The sequence below is a fragment of the Eumetopias jubatus genome, unplaced genomic scaffold (assembly GCF_037043125.1).
Source record: "Eumetopias jubatus isolate StellerSeaLion01/CBP00866 unplaced genomic scaffold, mEumJub1_p1.0 scaffold_5, whole genome shotgun sequence".
Classification (NCBI taxonomy): Eukaryota; Metazoa; Chordata; class Mammalia; order Carnivora; family Otariidae; genus Eumetopias; species Eumetopias jubatus.
The window spans coordinates 40597327-40615536 of NW_028274811.1; the positions used below are offsets into that span (position 1 = coordinate 40597327).

At 42.7% G+C, this 18210-nt stretch overlaps 1 protein-coding gene across 1 annotated transcript; it reads left to right on the forward strand.

The window, feature by feature from the left end:
• The first annotated feature begins 7667 nt into the window (after window positions 1-7667).
• GZMA (granzyme A) lies at window positions 7668-15059 on the forward strand. The gene is made up of 5 exons (XM_028119135.2): window positions 7668-7877; window positions 10459-10597; window positions 12157-12298; window positions 12499-12768; window positions 14703-15059. Exons 1-5 carry the CDS (start codon window positions 7808-7810, stop codon window positions 14862-14864), a joined length of 783 nt encoding a protein of 260 aa, XP_027974936.1. The 5' UTR covers window positions 7668-7807; the 3' UTR covers window positions 14865-15059.
• Window positions 15060-18210: the final 3151 nt, after the last annotated feature.

Below are 18210 nucleotides of genomic sequence, written 5' to 3' on the forward strand. Positions count from 1 at the left end.
TCTGAGCTCCTCTCATCCTCAAGGCACTTGGGGGAGGGTGGGTCTGTGAAAAACACTCTGAAGTCCAAAACCAAAAAAAAGGATGGAGAAAAAAGTGGGCGAGCACATTCAGTGTTATGTTCTATTATAATATTTATCTTTTCCGTATCTGTATCTTTTAATATCTATAATATGTCATATCTTTTAATATTTATGATATCTATAATACTGTAATATTTATCTCCATAAGCAAAGACCAGATCTTATAGAATAAGATTGAAATGCATGACCATTTTCGCACACTATTTTAAAATATTTTTTCACTGTAAATAGCAACATGATTAAATTTTTGAAAAAACAGGTAAGGTAAAAATAGCACTCATAATGTTGTCAACCCCACACAAGCACTGTTAATATTTTGTTATATTTTGTTGCCAGTAGGCTTTTTTCATAAGCACGTTTAACATAGGCAAATTATGTGTCCTCTGTGATTGCAAGTGATTTGCTTCCTGTAGAATTAGTGTTCTCCCACGTTGCTATATGTTACATTGAACCATAGGAAATTATGACATGTGACTATTTGACATTAAAAATACAGCCATTTCCTGTGGTCCAAACTAGTGTTTTTCCTAATTGTGATTTGAAAGTCAGAATGATTATCATATAGATATGCTGCTCTGTTCTTCATTGGTACCTGCTGTTGGTAATGAGTACCTGTTATTTCCCCGTTCACCTTAGCATAAATAGCATGCATAAAAGAGACAGAAAAACTAGCTCTCACAAAGAAGATCCAAACAGATTTGTATTACACTGTTGTGTTGAATGAGAATTAACCAAGGAGGAACAATGTACATTGTAAATGAAGCTAGCCACAGGCATGCTTAATTAATAGACCCACTTGCTGCAAAGTCTGCCCAGCAAATCCAGAAATATTTGTACCCACCTTTCCCAGACTAGCTTTAGGTTCACAGCCCAGACTCCCAGCTAGCCCTCTTTGCTTGTTGACTTCTGTTGTGTCTGTGTACATATGCGCACGCACATATGTAGGTGCATGCATGTGTTTGTTTAGATTCAGCTTTAAAATTTCACTGTAAGATCAAAGATGCATTTCCTTAGGTCTACCAATGAAAAGCTTGACTCTTGTCAAACTTTGCCATGTTTGAATGTTAAAGCGAGATACACTGTATTCCCTGAAGCACAGAAAAGCAAACCTGTTACTTCCACTCTAGTTCTTGGGTTTAGTCTCTTGGTTTGGGGGTTTAGTTTCTTCCCTTAGGTATTGATTCCACAAATCCCAAGTAGGTGGAGGTACCCGCAGCTTCTCTGTCTGGTCCTTTCTGGTCAGCACCCAAACATACCTCCCCTGGCCTTTGCCACACAATGTTCTTGCCTCTACCAGAGGCCTAGGATTCCCTTCCTGATGCTTCTTTCTTGAAACGTTGTGAAATGGAAGCAATTTGTGGTAACACACATTGTGGGAGTTTTAGGTAAAAGAAACACCAAAAGAAAACCCCATAAATTCACTGGTTTTTTCCATGCTTATTTATAAATAAGAAGCCCTCTGAAAAAAAACTGATCAAATTTGAATAAATTAAGTTCATGGCTTAATTTCCTCCATTCTCTGACATAAATGATATGCTGTCCTTGTTTCTTCCAAAAAGGGCAAACATTGAGTTTTTCTTGGGACCCACCCCATGTCCCATAAAGAGAAACATGACCAAATATTTTCCTTTAAAAAGGCAATTTCCAATAAATAAATAAATGAATGCATGAGTGAGTGAGTCAATGAACGAATGGCAATTTCCTAACCCTGCTGTGATCCACAGTCATTTGAAGGGGATCTTGCGCTCCTTCAGTTAAATATGTGGGTTTGTTGTTTTTTTTTTTTTTAAATAACCATGTTGACTTTGGTCAGTTTAACGTGAAACTAGTTTTTACAAAGAGGTCCTCACAGCCAAGGTTGGCCATTGTGAGAGTGTGGGTAGGAAGCACAGCTGTGACCCAGAACTATTGCCTCAGATGTTCTCAGCAGATACTGAGAAAAGTCCTAGTGTGATAGGATCTGGCACTCCCAAGTGGTGAACTCCCCTGCAGTCAGACTAGACTTGGCTAATTGAGGCTTGCTCAGCAAGGGAGACTGTACACCTAGGACCCACGGAGTGGCTCAATAAGTGTGTGTTGGATGGGTCTTATCATGGGATTTAGGCTTGTGTCAGCAGTTTGGGGGAGGGTTCAAAGAAGCAGGAGTTTGTCCTGAACTGAGAGGTATCAAGAAGTGGGGTAATTCTCTGACTGGGCATCCTAACGAATCTCACTTACCTAAAAGGCAGAAAGAATAGAGACCACGTTTAAGAAGCAGCAGTGACTCATTTTAGCCAGTAGGGGGTGTTTGGTCACTTTTGTGGTGTACTCAGTGACCTGGTTTTTGCCGTTGCTCAGGCATGACTGCAGAGTGGCTTTGGCTTTGCTCGTCCTGTCTGATATTGGTGATCTTTGAGGGTGTTTATGGTCAGCAGGAAAAATCAGGGTCCAGCTGTGAGTGCCAGTCTGCTTTTCTCTTCCTCCGAAGAGAGTCCTCAGGTCCTGCCCTAAAGACACTCCCAGGCTAGTGGGAGAGACAAGTAAGTTAACAGCCCTGATTTTTTTTTCTCATCAGTGACAGAGATAACCAAGAAGGGGGTCAGGGAAGTTTTTCTAGAGATCTTCTAGAGAAGATAAGCAGGTAAAAGGGGGGAAGAGGGGAAAAGCTTCCAGGCAGGAAGAGCAGCATGGATAAGAGGAATCTTTCTGGAAAATTTATTTGGAGGCAGTAGGAGGAAAAAGAGAGTTCTCATGAGATTTGAGAAAGAGGGGACACAGGACAGAGGACCGTGGAGCCAAGCACTGCAAACCATGGTAAGAAGTTTGAACTTGATGGGGAAGGAAATGGGAACGTGTTTGAAGGCGGACAGTGACGTGATCAGACTGGGTTTAGAATGATTATCTGGCGGCCGTGCACAGAGTGGAATAGAAAAGGCACGGCAGGAAGGCAGAATGTGAATAGAAGAGACACACTAGTCCGAAGGGGGCTGCTAAGGAACTTGTCCAGCAGGAGCTAAGAGAAGCTCGGGAGATCCACACAACCCCACATCAAGAGGAGGGAGAGAGCCCCAGACGTCTCCCCCCACACTCACTGCCCACTGATACTTATATTATGACTCCCCACACTATCTGCCTTAGGACAGCGGGGGGACCTTTCTCTCAAGGTCACCCTTCCTTCCCACACTCTAATCCCTGTCCAGCATTCTGAGCAGTGAAAGGCAACTCCCTTCCCTGCCTTACTTCCCTGCTGCATTCTTCTCCCTGTCAGTTACCTCTGATACGCTTTGGATGGGTTTGTCCCCCTCGCTGCAGTGTGAGCTCCCCAGAATGAGCGTTTTTGTCCTTTTAGTTTTATATCCTTCAACGCCTAGAGGAGTACTTGGTATATAAGACACCCTCAGTAGGTATTTCCTGAATAATTTTGTGTAAAGGCTAGAAGTAATCCTGACAGTGGCAAAGATAATCAAGAGGAGGCTAGAGATTTTGGACTCAGGTTTCAAGCAAGTAGTAGAAGTGGTGTCAGGCCTCCTCCAGGACCTTCAATTCTTCTCTCTATAAGGAGGTGGAATGGAGTAGGGGAGGTGTGGGGTTTGCGTTCTTACAATAAAGTCAGGAAACTCCGTCTCATCTCTGCCACCTCTGTGGCCAACAGGGTGAGGTTGCTCGAGAAACCATAAAGAGGGTGTGAGGACTTCAACATGGTTACACTTCCAGGGTTCAACATAATGGTGTGCTCAGCGCTGTTCCGTGTGCTTGTGCACAAGAGAACTTGAGAGGACTGTGCCTTACACCTACAGGCTCCCCAGACTCCAGTTGTAATCCGTTCATTAAGATCAAAAGTACCTTTAAGGCTCCTTCCCCCTTGTCCAACCAACCAGATAACAAGCATGAAGGCTGTGAGAAAGCATGAGTAGGAGAGAAGGAAAGAAGGTGCACGTGGGCGTGTGACTCCGTGTTCTATGGAAAGGCTTGCCCTTGTGACCATTTCAGCTTCTAAATGTTAGCAAGGTGAGGGTTGGGAGCACCAGCTATTCAGAGGAGTCTCTCAGGAAGTGGGGGCAGTCAAAGGTGAGTAAGTGAGGGCTGAAAACAATGCAAGGATGGGCATGTGACAGTGGCCACTACTGTTGTGTCCTGTGTTTTTAGAAGCTCCATAAGACCAAGACCCTCTGCGGTTTCGAACTGAGCTCAAGGCAAGATAAAAGAAAGAACTAGAATTGTCTCCCTCTCCTCTGTATTCAACCTTGAGCACACTCGCTACTTTCCTTACCTTGACTTTTTGAAAAGAGAACAAGGTGGGTAGCCAAGAAGAGGCTTGGCAAATGGAAGAGAAGAGCAGAGTGTGGGCAAGCCCTCAAAGGCAGATGAGACCCTCAGGCTGGTTTGCACATGCTCGGAAGTGCGGAAACCACATTCCCACTGAGGTGGCAAAGGAAGTCTCTGGCCGCTTTTCTGCTCAGCCCCACTGCACCTAGAGCCCTGGTTTTCTTCCACTGGTCTCAATACCTGTCCATTCACAAACCTAAGACCATCTGAATAATGACTGAGTTCTCCACTGCAGCTTTTCATACACAGAACTGTCATCCACCACCAATATAACTTTATCACTGACAGGCCAATGGAACGGAAGTTAACCTAGACTAGCATGGCAAAACACGCCTATATGTGACTTTTTAGAAATCAGTTGCTGAAAACAGATGAGCATAGGGGAAAAGGAAAAAAATGAGAGGGAGGCATACCATAAGAGACTCTTAACTGTAGAAAACAAACTGAGGGTTGCTGGAGGGAGGTGGGCGGGGGGGTGGACTAAATGGGTGATGGGCATTAAGGAGGGCCCTTGCTAGGATGAGCCCTGGGTGTTACAACTAAGTGATGAATCACTGAATTCTCCTGAAACTAATATTACACTATGTGTTAACTAACTGAAGTCTAAGTAAAAATTTGAAACATTAAAAAAAAAAACCAATTGCTTATCGTCGATTATCAGAACATGTCTTCAGCCATGTCCTTCATTAGAACATACTAAATAAGCAAGACATATATTTTAATCAGAGCTATTTTTTGGGTTGTGTTCCTCTTGTCCTTGACTAAAACTGCTGGAAGGTAAAGCTGCTATAAAACTGTAGAATACTTAAGCTACGAAAAATAAGAGGAAATGTCACACCCTACACCAGGTATCATGCAGCAAGAATGATGGGAAAGCACCAAAAAAGACTCGTGAACAATTTCGAATACCTTGAGAGAAGTCAATGTCACTGTGATAGACTGAAAAATACATAAGCGACACAGACCAGATTCTGGAAAAGGAGGAATAATGATGAATCATTTCTGAGTATTAATTATTGCAAGGATTGCTGATTCTGGGGACTGATACAGTTCCTTTGATAGAGACACCAATAGATTAGAAAGGGAAAATCTCACTATAAGGAATTGTGACTTCACATTCAGGGTGAGAGTAAAGGGAGTTATATATTCTTGTCTAATCAGTAATCTTCTACCTGTAAATTGATGTGCTTTGAGATGAAAGAGGATGTGATTTCCTAGATATGACAACAAAACACACAAGGCAAAAGAGGTTGGTAAGTTGGACTTCATCAAAATTTAAAACTGTGCTTTGAAAAACACCATCAAGAAAAATATAAGACAACCCCTAGACTAGGAGACAATATTTGCAAATCATGTATCTTATAAGGGAATCATATCCAGGATATATAAAGGGCACTTACAACTCAATAATAAAAAGATAAACAACCCCATTTTTTAGAGGGCAAAATACGTGAATAGACATTTCTCCAACAAAGAGAGATAAAGGGCTAGTAAGCCTGTGAAAAGAAGCTCAGAGTCATTCAGGAAATGCTAATCCAAACCACAATGGGATACTACTTCACACCCACTAGAATAGCAATTACTAAACAACAAGAAGTATTGGCAACAATGTAGAAACCTTCCACAGTGCTGGAGATTGGAACCTTCATACAATGTTGATGGGAATGTGAAATGGTGCAGTCACTTTGGAAAACAGTTTAGAAGTTCCTTAAAATGTTAAACATAGAGTTAACATATAACCCAGTAACCTGGGCCATATGGTAACTCTAATGGGTTATATGGTGACTACTAATGTGTACAAATCTTTTGGGAATGATGAACATGATCTAAAATGAGTTAGAGTAATGGTTGCACAACTCAGTAAATATACTGAAAACCGTTGAATTATAAACTTCAAATGGGTAAAATTAATGGTATGTAAAATATATTTTATAAAGCTCTTAAAAATCAACACAAATGAGGGAATAGCAACCACATTCACATAAAAAAAAAAAAACAGAATTGGGGACGCCTGGGTGGCTCAGTCGGTTAAGCGTCTGCCTTCGGCTCAGGTCATGATCCCAGGGTCCTGGGATCAAGTCCCACACTGGGCTCCTTGCTGAGCAAGGAGCCTGCTTCTCCCTCTGCCTGCCTCTCTCTCTCTCTCTCTCTCTCTCTCTGATAAATAAATAAAATCTTTAAAAAAAAAACAGAATTGTCACTGTTTCCATTAGGAAATTTTTAGTAGCCATAATCAGTCAAGATTTGACTTTAAGTCTGCACTAAAATTACTTGCCACAACCAGAGGCTGGGTATCCCATTGCAATTACTGAAAATGATTAACCTTTGATGCACTAGTAATATCTGGGGAAAAGGAAACATAGGGGTCTCAGTAGGGCTCCTTTATAAGGTCATGTGATTTCTGAGAAACCACTAGGTCTGAAGTTATTGACATGTTAACTCTGGGGATGGTTGGTGTAACACCAAACATCCTGAAAGAACATATGACCGTGTATATTATAATAAAGACCACATCCTCCCCTCAGAAAAGATCATAAAACGTTTCTAATAGAAAGCATACTGAATATTGTTCCTTGAGGGACTGAGGTTCATCTGTCCTAAAGAAAGACGTTCCTTAATATTAGAACAAAATAGCCACGTCTGACTACCATTTTCCTTCTTTAGCTAAATCAGAAAGAAGGAAGAAAGGGAGGGAGAGAGTCGAGGGACGAGGGAGGAAAGCAGAGAGGGGAAGAGGAAGGGGAAGCTCAATATCTTCCTTGTATCTCAAGATGTATAATCAAACAATCAAGGGAAACACAGAGGGCTGGAAAGAGGCAACACTCCCTTATCCCCACCTCCCTCTGTCTCCACACCTGCCAGAGACTTCAGATAGGAGCACAATAAACTATCGTCCACAAAATGGGGAAGGAGAATCTAGGCAGGAGCTAACTAATAAATAAGACTCCCTCCTGCATTTCCACTTGCCCTTGACCTATTAGTCCTTACATTAACCCATAACTAGAAAAAAATTTGGTTGCTGACCAATTTTTTTCAAAGCTCTAATTTAAGTCCTCATAGATTCCATTAGTGGTTGCAGAAGGTAGTATTGCTGCTGATGAAAACTAGAAGCCTCCAGATTTCTGCCAAGACGTTTTAGAGTCTCTCCTTGTGTACTACGTTCTGAGGGTAGCAGGGTCCTCTCACCTCCACCCACACCATAGAGTTGCCCTCCCCTTGTTCAGCAGTCCTAGCTAAGGAAAGCAAGCCCACTGGTAATGAGCAATTGTTCACTGTTCTCACTTGTGTCTCATTTCTGAATGCTCAAGTTTGAAATTGGAAGGAGAGAAAACCACATCCTTTGTACCCCCAATATATAGATGGAGTCAGCCAAGAACTAACACAGATTTTCGTGCTGATTGATGTGGGGACAGTAGCCACAATGAGGAACTCCTGTGCGTGTCTGGCATCCTCTCTCTCAATTGCCATTTTTCTCCTGCAGATTCCTGGAGGTAAGACTGCTTCTCATCATTTCCAGCATAACTATTAAGCAAACGGAGCTGACTTTCAGCAAACTTTTGGCCAGATTAGCTCAGTACAAGAGGAGATATGTGTCTCCCATACTTTAATATTCTCCCTCGGAGTCTATGTCTTTATTTTTAGAAGGAAAAACATCCTTCTTTCCTCTTTAAAATTTCCTCACAAAAAAATAATAGAACCGCCAGTGCCTATTGCTGCCAATTTATAACTTGAAAATTGACAGAAAGACAATGTTAATACAAGCAAATAAACAAAAATGCTTGCCTTAGGAAAATAGATAGTACCTTTCAGGAAAGGAATCGTGGTGTGCAGCCTTTCTTGCTGCAGAGAGTACATAGATGGTTTGAAACAAAAGTAAAAAAAAAAACACCTGATTTCATTACCCAAAACAAACCAGGAATGATTTGAATTTATATGATTTCTCTAGGCTAGTGTGTCATTGGGAAAGAGTCCCCACATTGACTCTTTGGAAGTGCTATGGTATTTTGTATTGAGCTAATTCTTTGGCATTCCAAGGAATAACCGACATGCCTGGTTTTGTACGAGCTGCACGGGCATCAGTCTCAAATGCTCTGAAGCTCATGGCATTATCACAAGACAGGTTATACCCCCTGAGTGGCCTTAGGTTTTCCTTGAAAACCTTCAAGAACGTGAGGACTGCTCTAGGGCTTCCTCAAGTGTGCTGACAAGTACGCACCAGCCATGGCGTTAGCCCAGGGTCTGTCAGCTTTGGGACATGGGAGCAGGGGGGCAGGGGCTGATGGAAAAACCTGTCTCACCCAAGGAACTTGTTCTATGGTTTATCTTGCACCTAAAAATGAGAAGAATTTTTTTTTAAATAACAAGGTTGCCACATATTTGGGTAAAAAGTGTTGGCAGAGCATAAGCCTGGCATAGTATGACTATGTTCAGGCATGTGAAATCCTCCATAACATTGAAAACAGAGCAGATAAAAAATCCAGTTATATCTTTCCTTCAAAGGAAACAACAGAAGCAGCTTGCTCTGCTCTTCTCTCTTTCCTGTGGTCAGAGAGAGCAATGTGGGCCCATAAGGGAACAGATATAGCAAAGCAAGACTTGATGCTCTAGACCGATGGTCTCAACTCTCCTATACTTTAGAATATTCTGGAGGGCTTTTTTAAATAATATGTGCATCCAGCCCCAGCTCCAGAGATTCTCATTTATTTTGATTCTGGGTAGGGATCAAGAATTGCTAGGTTCCAAAAGCTCCTCATCTGCTCTAAACTCTACCCCTGACCCTTTTAGGAGTGGTTGGTTGGAGATGTTGACTTTTCTTTTTTTTTTTTTTTTTTTTGGAAGCTTGTGTATGTGCTCACCAAACAGGTGATTCTGCAAAATGAAGTTATTCTGTCGAGTGTATGATTTCTGCAGCTCAGAAAGTCCAAAGATGGGATCTTTCCATACATGACTCACCCAAGGAAAATTTGAGATGTGGTGAAGTTCTCTGGGTTTCTCTAAATTCCTTATCTTTTAACTTCCCTGTCCTTTCCCCTTCCCAACACACTTCTGGAAATGAGAGCCCTTACGACCACTCTCTTCCCCTTCCATTTGCATTTTATTGTGAATTTGGCAGTGAGTTAGCTTTACTAATGGAGTAACGGTCACTCTGCCCTATTTGAGAAGCCATTGGGGCTCAGCCAGAGGCCAGGAGAAGTATTTTAGGAGAGTCCGAGAACATCTGGCGCAGGTGGTGCAGGACTGAAAGTATATCACAAAGGCACAGGATGGGTAAACCAGCCTGGATGGTGTTTCTTGTGTACAGGTCTATTGTTCAGTAATAATGAAACTCCTGCTCTGTCATCAAGGAAATTCAATTGGTCGGTCTCCTTACAACATCTTCTCTCCTCTCTTCTCCTACCTCTTTGGAAAAGGCCTTCCGTTCAACCGTGCGTTTCAGTCTGCAGGTTGAAGGGGAGCCTCAGATGCAATAGATATTATTCTGTCAACTTAGGAAGGAGGAGAGTACAAATTTCAATTAAACGGAAGTCTCACAATAACCAAAGAACCCATAGGTGGGGGCACAGCTAAAAGGTACTATATCAGTTTATAAGCCGTGTGTTTTGGCAAGGGCAGAAGGGCAACTCTCTGGCTTGTAAAAGCTGCTCTGCTTCCCCAGATCGATATTCAGCCAGAAGGGAGGAGGGGGAAGTGCACTCACGGTTGTCATCCTCACTGGCATCACCTGTAACAACTGCGACCGACCAAAGCAGAGCTCTCTGCCCTTTGCAAGCCCTGAGGCCTGACGTCAGTGGTTGAGGCTGATTTCCAGCCTCATAATCCCTGGAGCTGCTGATGGCCCAGCTTCTGTGGGTGAAAGAAGAGCAGGACGCTCTCAGGGAGTCCAACAGGAATGGGATTTGCGTTTCAATATCTGAGCATCTGCATGGGGGGGGAGGGCGGGCGCGGGGGCTGGATGCTGTTACCTATGTTTCCTCTCCAAGCAGAAAAAGCCTGTCTGGTCTTAGGAACATGGCTTTAGGGAGAACTCTCTGGGGTGGGCACTGATAGGATTTGCCTTTTTCTTTTTAACAGATTTCTGTGTAGAAATTATTGGAGGAAATCAAGTGAGTCCTCATTCAAGACCCTATATGGTGCTTCTTAAAGGAGAAAAAATCTGCGCTGGGGCTCTGATCGCAAAAGACTGGGTATTGACTGCTGCTCATTGTGCCCTGTAAGTGCTTGGGTTCTAAAAAATGTTTGTGCAGATATTCTCATTTGGGAGAATATTAATAAAGAGAATAAATCTTCACCAAAACCACAGGAAGCTCACGTGTATATCTTTATCACTTAAGTCTCTGAGAAATTGCTTTACCCCAGCAGAGAGTTAAGCCCAGACTCAGCTCCAAAGTATCAAATCACTGGGGAATCCACAGTGAGCACCCCCATGCTTTGTGTTGGACTCCTCTAGAGCTACCGGCTCTGGGTGCTCCAAGGCTTTGCTTCTGGTCTTGACTTCATGATTAGAGAGAATTAACCACAGTCTGGAAGGGTAACACTGTGTCCCCTCGGGAGCCTGAGCACAATAGTCAAGTAGAGAAAGCTTGTTTCTAATACCTTCCTTTTTCCTTTCCTGAACGTCTCTCACATCTCAGCCATCTCTTAACTCCTGCTGACTACCGCCTTCAAAGCTCTTCCAGGCCTGGTCTTTCCTCCATTCTCATAATCAAGCCTCTCAGCCTGGGCTGTCCAATATGGTAGCCACTGTCATACCGGTTTTATGAATTTACACATGGCTCTATGAATTTAAATTAAATAAAATTACAGATTGAGTTCCTTGGTGGCACTAGCCACGTTTCAGGTCCTCGGTAGCCACAGATGGCTAGTGGTTACCGTTTTGGACAAGGCAGATGTGTAGAACATTTCATCATCAAGGTGTGCTCCACTGAAACCACGGTTCTAGTTTCCTAAGTGAAACTCACATCAGCTGATGTAATGGAAAAAATGACAGTGTGACGATCTGGTTTGTTTCATTTATACTACGCTGTGAATGATGATAACCTTAATTATTAATACACCAGAGAGTATTTTTTTAAGTAGGACCCACGCCCCACGTGGGGCTTGAATTTACACCCCTGAGATCAAGAGGCGCAGGCTCTACTTAACTGAACCAGCAAGACGCCTCCTGAGTATTTTGATTTTATTAACCAAAATGAACCTTTTGCAGGGAGTAAAAAAAAGAAAGAATCCTGGGCCTCTGCTTCAGATCACCATCCCCCCAATATACACACACTCAGTGCCATGCAAATAAGGTCCTTCAATGGGCAATCATATTTCTGAAAGCTTTCCCTTTTAAGTTGGTTGTTCTCTTACAAAGATCCCTTCAGTGCATTCTTCTACAACCACTGAATGCCTTTTGCTTCCATCTCTAGACCCCTGAGACCTTTGTTTTCCAGTATTCTGCAACCTGATTCTCTATCACAGCTCAAGGAGGGTAAGGGGGCACTAAAGACCCAAGCCCTAAGATCCCAAGACTTGGCTTAGCTGCCATGGAATTCTCTTGTTATATGTTTTTCAGTGAACCTAGTTTAGCGTGTTACAAAGAAGCTGGTGGTGATGATGACAGATTCATAAACAATTTTTTATTCTTTACACTTTTTTCCTTTCTGAGCCACAAACAAGTATTGCCACAGAAAGTAGTTTTGCAAATGAGACAGTAAAGCTGATCATAGAATATGCTGAGCGCCTGATATAAAGAGGGAACCTGGTTAATAGTGTTGTGTCTGCTTTCAGGAACAGAAAGTCCCAGGTCATTCTTGGAGCTCACTCAATAACCAAGAGAGAGTCAGAAAAACAGATAATGTATGTTAAGAAAGAGTTTCCTTATCCGTGCTTTGACGAGGACACACATGAGGGGGATCTGAAACTTTTACAGGTATGTACCTTTGATTGACTTCAGAGTCACAGAACCTCCTCCGATCTGGCCGCCTACATGAAAATTTTTTCCTCGGTACTCTGTGACCATAGACAATAGCTACGTAACGGGGTCCCTGAAGGTTGGGCTAGAATTTAAGTAAAAATCGGACCATTGAAATGATCTTATTTTGTTAAGTCTTCATGCTTATCTTCTAACAGCTGAACAAAAAAGCAAAAATTAATAAAAAAGTGAGTATCCTCCCTCTCCCTAAGAAGGGGGAGGATGTCAAACCGGAAACCGTGTGTAAAGTTGCAGGCTGGGGGAGCATTCACAATAACTTACCTCAGTCTGATACCCTGAGAGAAGTCAATATCACCGTCATAAACCGAAGAATCTGCAATGATGAACAGCACTATAATTATAATCCTGTGATTGGACTGACTATGATCTGTGCTGGCAGCCTCAAAGGTGGAAAAGACTCGTGCAATGTAAGTAAAATAAGATCCCACGTTTTAGCTGTTGAAGTCATGCAAATAGAGAATATGTAACATCAGGCTTTGTCTTGTCATGGCATTGGCTTCTGCAGGGTCCTGGTGCCTTTTTTTTACAGAAGTTTGATAAAATCCCAAATAAATTCATGTTCTCAGCTCACGTAAGTCGTTCATCAGAAACCTGTTCTCATTTTTCATGCAAACACATACAGATCTCAATTTGAAAATATGTAATGTCCAGAAGAGCTGAAGTCAGGGCTCCTCTAGGGCCTTCCATGCCCTTTCCCCCACCTCAATACTCCCCCAAAATTCACTGCCATTTGACCCAGCAAGTCTGAAATGCCTGTCCTTCCCAAGCCTAAGGATCTCTGGCTAGACTCTGCAGCTTCCTAGAGCCAAGCTCAGTCCCCAGGAAGCAACTTCCAAATGTGACCCATACAGAGACTATGCAAGCCTCCATCCCAGAGTCCCCTGAGAGGTGGTGGGACACGGCCCTGCTTAAAGATACGGGTAGCAGAGGCTCCTTAGAAGTTTTAAGCTCTGAGTTTATCATTTCTCACTTTTCCCAAAGACCCTGTAGAGCCTCGCCTGAAGAGAAGGAGTTGCAGTGTAGGTGGTCTGGGAGTTTGAATCAGAGACTGAGAGATCCAGGGGTCTCCCGGAAGCTTGTCTAAACATCTGCAGAATCTGAATGGCTGGTTTCAGAAGCAAGGCTAGGCACATCCCAGGAAGAGATGACATTGGTCCTCTGCACCTTTCCACTTTCTCTCCTTTGCCCTCCCTCCTCCCCTCCCCTCATCCACCATCCTGGCAATCCAAGAACCCAGAACCTTCGCGCCCTTGGAACCACATGCAACATCCTAAGGCCACAGCAGCGTCCCAGTGTGCCTGTCCTCTCCACAGCCACCCTCCAGGGTTGAAGATTACCAGTCCTTCTGCCATCCTTGTAGTGCCCAAGACCCCTTAGAATTGGCCGCGGGTGAATTAAACCTGAAGGACTCCCTGTGAAAATTTCAGACCCTCTGTGAAATATACCTGTCCAGTAGGGATCCCAGGCTCCCACATACTTCCTCAGTTCATATACTCATAAGGCCAATTTTTGCCTGAAAAGGAGGGACCACTGATGCCTTCACGTGGCTGGGAAGGAGCTGGGCACTCAGAGTCCGGCATTTGCGGTTTTATGCACATGCCTCAGTGGCCCTCTGTCTTTCACCACCGATATTCCCTAAAGCCAGAGCTGTGAAATGACCACTTCAGACTCTAGACCTCAAATACATTTAAAATACGCTGATTCTAGAGTTCTGTGAGAAAATCCAGGCTCACACAGTGGTGGCACAGGCAGGGGGCATGAAGCAGTGACCTCCAGCTAACTGAAGCCTCTCTGTTGGTGGAGTCAGCTAGCTCTGAAGTGTGATCACTGGTTCCTGGAAGGTCCCGTCTAGTGTCAGATGCTCCAAAGAGACTGGGGGAAGCAATTTCTGTCTATTTGACAGATGAAGGGGAAAGTTGCTTTGGTTTTGTTCCTTTAGGAAAACACATGCCAGAGAAACTAGAAGACATGGTGCTTGCTCTTTGCCTCAACGTCCCATCTGCATTGCACTATTTTACCCCTTGAGTTATAAAGCATTTTAAGAAAACGACAAATGGGAGGGTTTCCCTTCTAAAGCAGAATCAGTCTCAAAATTAGTGGGTAACATGAGCAACAATACAAGTTTTATTTCATGTTCACTGGTTTACAAATAAATTGAGTAAGCCACTTTAAAAATATTAAAACATTTCCAAACATTTGGGACTTTTCAGCACTAATTTTCATTTAAGTCAAGATTGGTTTTAACTCCACATTGAATGTTCCACATTCAACAGAATTCTTCCCATCCCACTAGTGATCATGTTCCATGCTGATCCCCATTCCCTCTCTTGTTTTCCCCCAGGGAGATTCTGGAAGCCCTTTGATATGTGAGGGTACATTTAGAGGCATTACTGCCTTTGGCCTTCCAGGAAAATGCGGAGACCCTCGAGGACCTGGCATCTATACTCTTCTCTCGCAGAAGCATCTCAACTGGATAATTAAGACTATGAAGGGGTTAGTTTAGCTAATTGTACTTCATTTCATTTGCTGTCACTTCTTTTTTCATTGTTTGTTTCAAATTTTTATTTAAATTCCAGGTAGTTACATATAGTGTAGTATTGGCTTCGGGAGTAGAATTTTGTGATTCATCATTTACGGGATGGGCACTTGCTGTGACTTTTTAATCTTACCATAAATAAAATCAATTTGTGTAACTGTACCCATTTCTCCTATACCTTCAGTGAGCAGATCTGCACTGGCAAAGTGAAGCAGAGTAATATGACAACCTTACACATATTGCAAGGGAGAGATGAGGGGACCAGTGTCACAGTGTCATCCATGTGTCAAGTGGCATACATACTTTCCTTGAATTATTCACTGTCCAAATGGGGCCCGGCAGGAGTGACAATAAGGGCAGGTCTGTCTAGTGACAGGCTCAACAATTCTGCAGGAAACAGGAACAGACAGTCTGGAGCATTTGGGTTAAAAGGAAATGCATTTGCCCTTCTAAGGCCATGGCTCCACATCAACACATGCTATCTATCTATCTATCTCTCTGTCTCTCTGTCTCTCTATCTCTCTATCTAGCTCAAGAACCTGAGTCTAAGAAAGAAATAGAAGAGGAGATGTCTTACAGTGTTTTCGAAAGGCAGGTGAGAAATAGGAATTAAAATTCTAGGGGACAGAAATGATGCACTTGGCCAGACAAGAAAAGTATACAACAGAGAGTCAGCCTCCTCTCTCATTAGTGTGCATATAAGCCTTTGATTATCTAGGTGATTTCTCGGTTCTCCTCATCCCTGAGCCTGGGTGGATCCAACCAACACAATGGTTACAGGGGCTGCCATCACATACTAGGGAGTAAGTGCTCAAAGTTTTCCTCGAAAACCCCCTCTGTTGTTATTCAGCACATTGAACTCATTGGGTAGTCATCAGTCCAGCAGCCACTTCAAAATGGGATTACGTGAATGAATTCCTTCAATTTCCATCTGTTCCTTTAGGAGTATACATGCACATGCACACACACTCATAATGTATACCCAAACCAAGAACATACATCACGACCAAGAAATAGGCACTTAAAACAAAGGGAGCATTGCTCAATTACAAATGCTCAGGCCCCACCTCTAGAAATTTTTATTTAATTGTATTCAATGAGACCCAGGACATAATATTCTCCATATAATCTCCCCAGTGGTTCCAACATACAGCTAGGGATGGGAGTCCCTACACTAAAAAGTGAGGTCTGGTACTAACATCTAAAACAGGGCTCTAACAGAGTCACTGGGATGATACTGTAGATACCTGTGATAATCCCTAATTCATAGTTAGGATTTTAACAGCAATAAGAGGATGGAACAGTCCCTGCTAGCAACATTACAGATTTTGAAGTCCACTTAAAAAGTAGTTTCATGGAACCCTCATTCATTGCTGATACTTCTTAGGAAAGTTAGCAGTGACTACTTAAAACTCAACAGACATATCCTATGACCAAGCAGTTCCACACCTGGGTATATATACCCAACAGAAATGAGTGCTTTTGTCCACTAAAGAACGTTTAAAAATGTGCATAACAACTTTATTCTTCTTTTTTAAAGATTTATTTATTTTTAGAGGGCATGTGAGCAGGGGGAAGGGTAAAGGGAGACTCTGCCAAACGGATTCCCCATTGAGCACAGAGCCTGACATAGGGCTTGATTTCACGACCTTGAGATCATGACCTGAGCCAAAATCAAGAGTCGGATACTTAACCAACTGAGCCACCCAGGTGCCCCACAACTTTATTCTTCAAGTCAAAACTGAAAATAGCTCAAATATTCATCCACAATAAGATGGATCAAAAATTGTCATACATTTATACATACATATGGAATGTCACACAGCAATGAAAGAGAAAAACCTACAGTTACAAGTTACAACATGAATTAATATTACAAACTTAATAGTGAGTGAAAGAAGTCAGACAAAAAGGATATACAGGGTGTGATCCCATTTATCTGCAGGTTGGCATAAGACAAAACTAATCTATAGTGATAGAGGTCAGAATAATAGAAAGGTGTTGGCAGAGAGTAGGTACACGGAAGTCTGTAGGGTACAAGAAATGTTCAAGTGGGTGGTACAGACTGGTGCCAAGAGTTCAAACCCAAGTAACATCATCTAGAAACACTTCCTGGAGAGGTTAAGACTTAAATGAGCAAAGAAAAGGAAGAGAGTAGGAGGAATTTCAGACTAGAAGAAAAGCTCCGACAAAGGCACCAAGGCAGGAAAATTGCAAGACTTAGCCCAGGGTCAACACAGGAGATGAGCAAGGATTAACATTTAAAAGATAGAACAGGTGTGCCAGGTGGCCCAGTCAGTTAAGAGTCTGACTCTTGATCTCAGCTCTGGTCTTGATCTCAGAGTTGTGAGTTCAAGTCCCACGTTGGGCTCCACGCTGGGCATGGGGACTGCTTAAAAAAAGAGAGAGAGAGAGAGAGAGAACAGTGGCCTGATCGAGCCTAAAGAAAGCTTAACAATTATCAAATCCAAATTCCTGTTCTTGTAAATGTTATGACCACATTGCAAGGTCACTCAGTCAGTCTATGGCAGGTCTAGGGCTCAGGACCCTAAGGTTTAAGTGAGGGCTTTATGTAATAGGGAGTCATTGAGAATTTCTGAGCAGGGGGCTGAGAAGATCACCACCATGCTTTTAGAAATGTAACCTAACAGTGTGGTGGAGACCCCTGAAGAATAAAGATAGGAAAAACAGAAGGAATTACAACTGAGTGGTCATCAGGTATTCAGGACATGACTAAAATGAAACAGAAGAGAACAAGGTATGAATGGATTAAGCACGGAGCAGAATAATCAGGAGGTTCCCTGCATGATGGGATGACCAAGACAGGGATGAGACCATGAAGAGGGTCAAGGGAGTCCTACAGGGGACTCATTTTGAGAGGAAACAATGTACATGCTTAACATACTGCCTAGCATATAGTAGGATTTTAACCAGTATTTTTCAAGTGAATAAGTGATGTTTTTAATGTATTTGGCTTAAGCTAAATACAGGAAAGGATCTCAGAAAACAAATATCCAGAGGCAGAAAGAAATATGAGACTGGAGATTGGGAGAAAAGTCAAGAGGGAAAAAGGTGTTTGGAAATCTCTGCTATAGATATTCCATCACAGTGGCAACACATCCCTAATAAGGAAGAGATAGAAAAGAAGAAAAAGGAGGAAGAAGAAGAGAAGGATGAGGGAGGGGAAAATAGAGAAGAGGCAAAGACAATGTCTAGGAAATGCAACAGAAGGAAGCAGAGCAAATAAAGTAACCTGAGAAAGAAGGTCACGAGAACATTCACCTCCGAAAAAGCACTCCATCCTGTTTGATCG